The 9,685-nt window shown below is 44.2% G+C and overlaps 1 protein-coding gene across 2 annotated transcripts; it reads right to left on the bottom strand.

The window, feature by feature from the left end:
* Positions 1-1,797: 1,797 nt before the first annotated feature.
* TBXT (T-box transcription factor T) lies at positions 1,798-9,120 on the bottom strand. Of its 2 annotated transcripts, none has more exons than XM_069850996.1 (8): positions 8,915-9,120; positions 8,542-8,806; positions 7,867-8,001; positions 7,026-7,087; positions 6,870-6,931; positions 5,750-5,926; positions 4,030-4,159; positions 1,798-2,239 (listed from the first exon to the last, which is right to left on the bottom strand). In XM_069850996.1, exons 1-8 carry the CDS (start codon positions 9,118-9,120, stop codon positions 1,972-1,974), a joined length of 1,305 nt encoding a protein of 434 aa, XP_069707097.1. In that variant the 3' UTR covers positions 1,798-1,971. The 2 variants fall into 2 exon arrangements, with proteins under 2 accessions (XP_069707097.1, XP_069707096.1); XM_069850995.1 differs by having other exon boundaries at positions 4,030-4,162.
* Positions 9,121-9,685: the final 565 nt, after the last annotated feature.

The raw sequence follows: 9,685 nt of genomic DNA on the forward strand, positions 1-9,685 counted from the left end.
AATTTGGTTATGAAGAACTCTCTGACCCTACACCCACAGCTGGAAGCCACTGTGCAGCAGGAACCATTTGTGAAACTTCTCCATGGAAGGTCAACATACTGTAGGTTCAATAGGTCTGATGTGCAACTGTTTCATCTTTCCTGCCGCGCCCCACAAACTGAAAAGCAGGCAGTGAGTTTAAGAATCTTTACTTTTTTTTTTTCAATTTAAATTATACTTCTGAAATACAAGTAAAAAAAACTCACAATGAAATATGTTACCGATTTCTACAAAATAATCTAAATAATAATGCACTTACATCATTTACACAATAAAATAGGAGCACTTAGATCAATATTTACATATTGACAGAGAACGCAGTCGTGCAGCCATCTGCTTCTGATGCTACCTCCTGATGGAGTACCTTTGGGAGACCACAGCCTGCAGTTGCACACAAATCCTTCTGCAGGGAGAAAGCCCTGCCAAAGTCTTTCTAGGTGCAGGGACCTGCCCATAGGCTGCCAAAGAGACCAAAATTGTGGCAAATATTTGCTTTTTCATCTTCAAGCTGCCACTATAGCACATGAGCACACATTGATGAGTTATTTAAAGAATTCCCTGATAGAGAATTTTGCTTCGCTATATTAGGCACTTCATTATAAAAGTTATTATGGCTTACGCAAAACAATTAACTTCCCTCACAATACATATTTGCTAGAGTCAGTGGGAGAAAGAGACATGTCCAAGGGCACACTTTGAGCCAATGCTTTCGGTTAGCCTACATTAGAAATATAGATTTAAATTATTCAATGTCAGTCCTGAAGGAAGTATCAAGACCTGATCTTTTCAGTAAGACAATCAGTCAGTGTATTTTAAAGTTTAGTCTATCTGTACTTTTCCGCTCATATTATTGATACCTAGAGCTTTCCATCTTACAATAAGCTAACTAGTTACACCCATGCTGTTCAGTGTGCCATTGCGTAACATATCCCACGTATGATTGTCTTGAAAGAGTACACCATAGATTGAAGGATTATTTACATATCTTAACATGTAGAAAATAAAGTTGTAACTTACCAAATAATAAATATAGCTCAACAGAGTACAATATTGAAGTAAAATAAATTAGAATGATTCTCCGGGTATTAAATTCCCTCCCTTAGGGCCTGAACCAAAAAAAAGACAAAACAGTGTCGTTGTTTCAATGGCTCACAAAGGTTTTGGATGGGGCTCCTTATTAGAGACTGGCTGTTTGAAATGAGATGCTTAGCTAAGCTGGCAGGTACTTGAAATCTATATGATCAAACAGCAAAACTTACCTCTAAAAGGAGTCTTTTGCGTAAAACAATTTAAACCAAACATTAATACTGTGTTTATTAGGAAGAATATAATTCTAGCAGATTGTCTCAACATTAATTCAGCAGCAAGGAAATAAGAATACAATTAAGAACACAACGTATTTGTAAGGCAAATACGTGTTAGTGCACATGATTTTCAAAAAAAATCACTCCTCAGCTACATTTGTGCATATTTCAGAATGCTTCTAACTAGACGGTTAATAAAAGTCTTCTCATGACTATAGCTAAGTTTGCCTTAAAAAAAAAAAAAAATTAACTGAAACACAAGGAGTAACTCACTCAAGAAAGTTGTCCAGATAAGAACGACGCCAAACTTCAGGTCCAAATATATCAGAACATTGAGAAATTCAGAATCTAAGTAAAAATCTTAAAACTTAGGTCTATCAAAATTTTAAAAAAATATATTAAAAGCAGTGAATCTGCTCTCAGAATTGCACGCTCACCAGGTTTGTAAACTCTAAATGAAGTCAATGATGCACTGTTCACTACAAGAGGTATTGTGTAGATGCTCTTTGCAAAGCTGTGCAGATGCTTTGTCTGTAATTTACTTCATGTGTCCTTTTTTCTCTTCCTTGAGGCTTAAGCATTTAAAGTAATTCAGTAGCTAAAAAGTCTTATAGAAAAAGGTTTGGGTTTACATGGAAGGCGGGGTGACAGGCGTCCATGTGGATGCTAGCCTGGCATGTGCGGAGGCATCGTACTGGCTGTCAGGCAGGTCCGTGGGTGCCCTGCTGTCGTACAGGGGGCATGCGGAGGAGGCGGCAGTGGCCGAGTGCGGGAGGGCAGTGTAGTGTGCTGGAGAGCTGCGTAAAAACTGTGAGCTCAGGCCGCTGGACATTCCATTTGACTGAGACACGGGTGTGATGGTGCTGTTACTCACAGACCATAAGTTAGGATACTGACTGAAAGAGGGAAAGGGAAAAAAATAGGTTATTAGAGACACTAGTGCCTGCTGGCAGTCACTCGGGTCATAACAGAACTCTCAGGCTGAGTTTGTTTGCTGGAAACAGTGAATTTCTTCAGAAAGCTCACAGCCACTATGAAGTATGAAGGACCTCTGGGCAGGAGGTCATATTCATGGTACTACACCAATAAATCTAACCTCCCTGTTTTCCCAACACTGGTGCCAGTGCCAGGTATACTAGAAAATCTTACGCCAAACTGAGGAAGAGGCTGGCCTGAAAAATGCAGAGGTTTGAAAGCTGATTCCTAAGCCATGCCATACCCTTGCCTCAGGGGAAGGCAACATGGTGAAGGTGAATAAACACAGCAATATGGACCCAGACAGGCTTGAATCCATTGCCATGGGTCTGTCAAATCCCCAGTCTCCCTTAAATGCCTCTCTAGTCCAAAAGCAATTCAGCCCTCCTTGTTCATCATCTCATGTTAGAAGGGGACGAGATAGCTCGATGGCTGCAGATTGCATGGATACTACAGAAAAGGCCGCTTAAATGAAAAAAAGCCCTGTCAGGTCTAGGTATGTAAACAGACACAAACACATATGTATAAACACACATATGAACTAAAAAACCCAAATTGATTCGAGAAACACTATGAGAATAAGTTTGGTCTTGCTATGTAATAATACACAGCGCTTTCTACCTATCGATCCCAAGCAGTTTAGCAAAAAAATATAAATATTCTTCTTACTTTACAAATAGCGGCTTAGAGAACAGGAATGGCAGAAATGCCTTCCTTGCAGTCCCACAGTTCCAGTTCTACTGGTTTTATCTACTCATAGCACAAGAGTTGAAACTCAGTGGACTTTGCAACTTTCTAAATATGTACCCTGGGGGCCAGACATGCTAGACGGACCTGTTTACTTCATTAATATATGTTCAGGACTAAACTTTTGTCCAGTAATAGTTATTTTATACTCGGTAGTAGTACATATTCTGATTAGTAGCTAACTGTCTATGCACTTGGTTCAAATAAAAATGGTTTCCACAGAGTGGTAGATCTGACTTGCCAAGAAATACGCCCAAACCTCATCCCTCTGTGGTTAATATCAAAGATTCTACCACCTTACATGCATTTCTTCGAATTTGTAAGTTTAGCTCCAAGGGAATGACTGTAAATAAATCTCTGCTAAAAGATCCAAAAGTTAATTATGGTAAAAAGTACAGAGAGGTGAAAAGATACATTTATATGATCAGAAAATGGCAAAGGTTTTCACCACATGTACAATCTGATGCTATGCTGGCTTCTGTGGCAACGCTCAAGTAAACAGTTACTGACCCAACCACTTGCTCCTTCTCCATAGTATGGTTCACTGCCCCTTCATGTGTGGCAGAACAAGGGTTTGAGGAGAGGGACAAGAAAGCAGTGACTGGCCAAAATGAAACAGATCAAAAAAAAATTTTTAAACACCATTTGCAAAATGGAGATGAAGCGTAAAAGAACATATTCAAATCCAATGGATGTTTAAGTAATTTGCAATCCTTCATCTATCAAATATTGCTGTCACAAGTATCTACATTTCCAAAATCAAAACATAAAAATAATAGTTGTTATCTGTTTGTTTAATCTTCTCCTTGTAAATAGTCTTTCTCAGTGCACGCCCCCCCACATGGCCAATAATGTGCATGTGGCGATAAGGACTTCTAATTTTCTGGTCAGCAACCTTTTTCAGCCTTCTCTTCCTAGAAAGTATCACTACCAATTTGAGGCTGGCTGAGGGATGGATTCCTACCTGGAGCTGGTAGCTGTGCCAGTGCTGTGACTCATGGGCACCATTGTCGTGTGTGTGGGAACTCCGAGAGAAGACCAGTTGTCATGGGACTGCAGCATGGAAAGGCAGGCAGAGGAGTTATCGGCATAGGCTGCTAAGAAAACAAGCAAGCACTTAAACACACTAGAATCAGTCCAATAAAAATTTTGTATTCAGATGTAACATACAGCTTTAAACCACCGTCCTGGTTACTGCCTTGCGAGAAACCAAACTTCACACACACAGAGAAAAATGAAGTCAACTACTAGCTGTGTCAAGTTTCCAACTTCACTGGCATGTCCCTGCTGATGTGTCACTTTGCTCAACTTACAACTGCAAAGTCTCATTTCTATGAAGGATCTACAGCCAAAAAGCCGTCTTCACATCAGCAGCTAATTCAGCCCATGCTTCCTCATTTGGTCAGTGGGAAGAGGCAGGCTACTTATTTACTCTATCTCAATCGCTCTTCCAGGGTACCTTCTTTATCTTCATTGTCTGCACTGGCAGTAACAGCCTGGCAGCCCTGGATAACAAGCATATCACTGGACCACACATCCCAGTTTTGAGCTGAGAATGCCACGGCAGGCTCTGAAATCTGCCTTGTGCACAATCAAGGGTGATTGAATTGTGGCTTAAGCTACTCAGCTTGTGACCAAACCTGACTGGCCAACACGGCAGAGACACTAGGAAGCTACAAGGGGAATCCTATACAGCCACCCATAGCAGAAAGAAGTTACTGTGGCAGCTGCCTAAGAGAAGAAGAGGTTCCTTGTTGAGGACCAGGGAACAAGAAGGAACACCAGAGGTTTTTGGTCTTTTGTTTCAAGTCATAAAACTTGCATAAAATTTCCAGGATGGAAGAGAGGTCCATAGAAAGCTAGTTTTCTGTTTTAAAATGAACTACAAAACTCCATATAAGATTGATCAGGCTGCATTTGGAAGCCTCTGTATTATTTCACAATTCAAAATATTGACTTATGTATTTTAATTGGGCACCTTCAATGTCCATACAGGCTGAAGGGCAAAAATTGTTAACAGGCCTTTGCCAGGAGAAAAATAAAATAGAAGTAATATTTAAAAAACCAAAAATCAGTGGTAAAAATGCCCTTCTCCTCTCTCCTTTAAGTACCTATGCAGCTATTTCAGAGCACAGCTTTTAAATAGCTCTGCAGGTTGCTCAGCTGTGTATTGTTTTCATGTATCCAGTTGCAACGCATTCAGTGAGAACAAACTTAATGCACTAATATTAATTACAGTAACAGGAAAGGAAAATGGTCAGAATCAGGCCCTCAACTGTTATGTCCTAATCACAGGTTAGACTAACAGAACCAGACATATACTTCTTCATTTCCTTGTAATACCTACAACTAATGATTAAAATCCTCACTTTCAAACTTAATATAATAAAGTTTAAGCTTACTGGTTACAACAATTCAAGAGCACGAGATAAAGCCCATACAATATAATCTAATCAAATAGCAGGTGGCAGTGCTACCCACCCTCAGTTTTTCCATCATAAAGAGACTAGGGTCATGTACTCATCACCCCTGTTTCTTTGCAACACTCGTCCCAAGCCCTCTGCACAAACTGAGGTAGATGGCAACCTCAGTTTCCATGACATTGTTTGAGATGCCCACTGCTCAGAGCTCACAGCCCTTGGCTCATTTCCCATCTTTTTACAGAGCTGAAACGTCAAACTTACTTGGAGAGTTGTTTCTATGAGTGTAGGGGTTGGCGTAGGGGGCAGGACGGTGGTTCCTCAGCGATGAGTATCTCTCACAGCTGTGAGCAGGTGAGAGTGACAGGGGGCCTCCAAACTGAGGGTGAGGATTGGCAGGTGGGCACAGAGTCCCAGTCCCAGGAATAAGCCAACTACCTACTGTGGAGAAGTGAGAGGTTTATAAGATGGGTATAAAATGCAGCCAGGCAAAGACAGAATCACAGAGCAATGAAATAAATAATCAATCAATGAGGAAATGCACACTCAGAAAAGGAAACTGTTTCAACGTGGCAGAAAAATGTGCATCTTTAAAACTTCTTAAACAATCTTATGAAAGAAAATTAGAAGACAGCTTAGAAAAAGCCCCATGCCAAGCTAACATTATTTTCTAAATCACCATTTAATTACAATCACAGTAATGGAACACTAAAATGATGAAACCCTCCCTTACACAGATGGTGTGTGCTCAGTAATAGTCCGTGTGATCTTCAGTTTTAAACTGCTCTTTGGGGTTCTCAGTCTACAGCTAAGTCCTGAAGTTTCTCAGACTGCAAAAAATAATTCTTAAAAGTTACGTATTTTCGCTGAAACAAAATAATTCCTACTGCAATTCAACTTCTCTCCTTTATAGGCTGCAGGCATTTTTTGGCAATAATCTGTTAAAACAGGTATCATTAAAACACTGATGTTTTTTTATTCATGTGAAAAAAAGCTTTTTAAGCAAACTAATTTTCTTGTAGTACTTAAAACATAAACACCATTTCAATAATTTTCTGCCATATTTTGAAATAAACTTTTCTCTCTATATCTACATGAATATTGCTGTCCTTGTATCCAAAGGTGGCCGTCTTTTTAGACATCAAGGTAACTGCAAGATTCTACTAAAGGATTTTGAATATAATACAGAAGTCTTAACTACACACACACATAGATCATCACGTTTATACAAGCATGAACCTGCATGAGCTCAGATTTACGAGATACTATTCTTCCTGTGAACTAACAAGCCAGCAAACATCGCTTTTGAAGTTTTGCTTAACTAAACAGATGAGATGGAAGAAATCGAAGTTATGTTCATGATGCAGAATGAGAAGAAACGTACACTGTGAATACCCAGACTGCTGGTTGTCTCCCGCTTCCTCCATCATGTCTTTGTGATCACTTCTACAAAAGAAACAGTGTTGTATTAGTTAAGAATACGCTTCTACAAATCTATGGAAAAAAATCCATACTTCAGAATCGAATTAGGAACTCTCACCTTTCTTTTGCATCAAGAAATGCCTTTGCAAATGGATTGTATTTAATTTTTAAAGCTGTGATCTAAAAACAACAACAAACACTGTTATTTGCAAGCATTGTAATTCATTATCATACAGATGATACACTCATAGAATGGTTTGTGTTGGAAGGGACCTTTAAGATCAGCTCCCACTAGACCAGGTTATCCATTAAAATTTGTAAAATTGTAGATTTTTGAAGAAATAAGATTAGGCCTGTGAGACCAACCTAACGGCTTCAATTAAACCCTAAAGTATTAGCAGAGGGCTGCGAATCAGTACCTTTGCCAGACTCCAAGAGACTGGGTTGCTTGAATATATTGATCAGTTAATAAAAGAGCTAAGAAAGTTACTACACCAAAGAGTTACAAAAAGCTTCACATTTCAAGCCAGAGCAGAGCAGGCATCAAAAGAAAATTCACAGATTGGTAATCTACAGATCCATTAAATACAGAAGGGCATGTTGGCTATCAGAGAAAGGCCAGTTTTGAAAATCGCACACCCGCTTATTCCACTATTTAGCTGAAAATGACAACTATTTCCTACTGTACTCGTTTGCCCCACTGAATCTTTTAAGAATTCCCCTGCAATACATTTGCACCACATATTGGGACAAACAGTCATCAGAACTTTGTGGTATTACACATGCACAGCCCTTTTATTTATAATAATTTCTTCTTTTTTATATTTATATTTAGCTTCAAATAAAGCACAGAAAGAACCGAAAAACGTGAAACGAGATCCATTAGTTTGCTCTGTGACATGCACTTTGCCACTTGAAGCCTCCTGGTTCTTGCATCCTTTCTTCCCCAGTGTGCATACCTCCTCGTTCTGGTAGGCCGTCACAGCTATAAACTGGGTCTCTGGGAAGGAATGGCTGGTGATCATCCGCTGCGGGCCACCCACTCGCACTATATGAATCCTTGGCTCATACTTGTGCAGAGAGTTCAACATGATCTGTGAGCAAACGGATAGAGGAGGTGAGCAGTGACAGAGCGGAGGCAGATGCTGGCAGGCACAGAAAGCACTCGGGCTGTAAAGCAGTCCCAGCAGAAGAGGGAGAGGCAACAGGTAGGAATAAACCCTAAAATCGAAGCTGTAAGAAAAGGAAAGGAACATTGCAGTTAGACTCCTCAACTTCTTGCCTAGTTATCCTCATCCCTGTCACTTGTCAGGGCAGCTCGCACAGTCCCAAATACGCTAGCGAGAGGTAGCCAGACAGACACACCGACTACACTGCTGCTACCATCATTCAGACCAGAAAGACATTGAGAAAAGAAAGTCAAAACGCCAAGGCACCCACCCTCGGCGCTGACAAAGAAAAGAAGCAGCTGGGGAGCGACACGCAGACACCCCAACAGGTTTGATAAATACAAGAGTGAGCATTAAGGAGGGTGTGAGCAGCGGCTCGGCCGGACCCGCGCGGCCGGTGTGGGGACCGGTGCGGGGATCAGTGAGGGGACCAGTGAGGGTGCCGGTGCGGGTCCCGGTGCTTACCTGCCCGCCGCCGTTGAGCTTGTTGGTGAGTTTGACTTTGCTGAAGGAGACGGGCGCCTTCATCCAGTGCGCTCCGAAGTTGGGCGAGTCGGGGTGGATGTAAACGCAGCTGGGCGCCTGCGGCTCGGGCTTCCCCCCGGGCACCCACTCCCCGTTCACGTACTTCCAGCGGTGCCCGTCGGCCGCCACGAAGTCCAGCAGGAAGGAGTACATGGCGTTGGGGTCCAGCCCCGACACGCTCACCTTCAGCACCGGGAACATCCTCCTGCGGGGCGACACGGAGGCGCGATGCGCGGCGGCGGGGCAGCACCCCCCCCCCCCCCTTCCCCGCGCCCGGCCCCGCCGGGACCCCCCCCTTCCTCCCCGCCCCTACCTGCCGTTCTTGGTGACGATCATCTCGTTGGTGAGCTCCTTGAAGCGCAGCCACAGCTCGTTGTCCTCCAGCGCGACCCGCAGCTCCCTCTCCGTGGGGTCCCCCTTCTCGCTGCCCGCCCGCAGCTCGCTCTCCACGGCGCTCAGCAGGTGATCCACGCGGTACGGGCCCGGCTTCCCCGCGCCCTCCGCGCCGGGGGAGCTCATCGTGGCCCCGAGCGGGACGGGACTCCCCTTGACCTCGGCGGCCGCGGGGAGCGGGGCCGGGGCGCTGTTATACCCGGCCCTAAAGGCCCCCCCGGTGACATCACGGCCGCGGCGGGGGGGCCGCGCTGATTGGCGCGCGGGCCGCTTTGATGCCGCCGGCCGGCCCCGCCGATTGGCCGCCCGCGGCCATATCACAACCGGGGCCCGGGGGAGCCTCTGATGTTAATTGCGGCCCGCGGGATTCGGCGCGGCTGTTTTATGTAAATCGGACCCCCAAATGTTTGCACCTCTATCAAAGCCGCCGGGGCCGGGGCCGCGGCCGCCGCGGAGGAAATGGCCCATCTCGGCACCGGCCCCACAGCCCGCGCGCGGCTCCCTCCCCGCCGCCCCCAGCCCCCGGCGGGCAGCCGCTCCGAGACCAGAGGCACCTCGGCTTCAGATTTAGGGGAAAAGAAAAAATAAATGGGAAGTCCTTCTCCTCTAACCGCCCCCCCCCCCTAAACACACACACACTCCAGAGCCTCCTGCGACCGCCCCGCCGCTTCCCACGCTCCCTCGCCCCCAG

This window comes from Phaenicophaeus curvirostris, chromosome 2 (genome assembly GCF_032191515.1).
Source record: "Phaenicophaeus curvirostris isolate KB17595 chromosome 2, BPBGC_Pcur_1.0, whole genome shotgun sequence".
Lineage (NCBI taxonomy): Eukaryota > Metazoa > Chordata > Aves > Cuculiformes > Cuculidae > Phaenicophaeus > Phaenicophaeus curvirostris.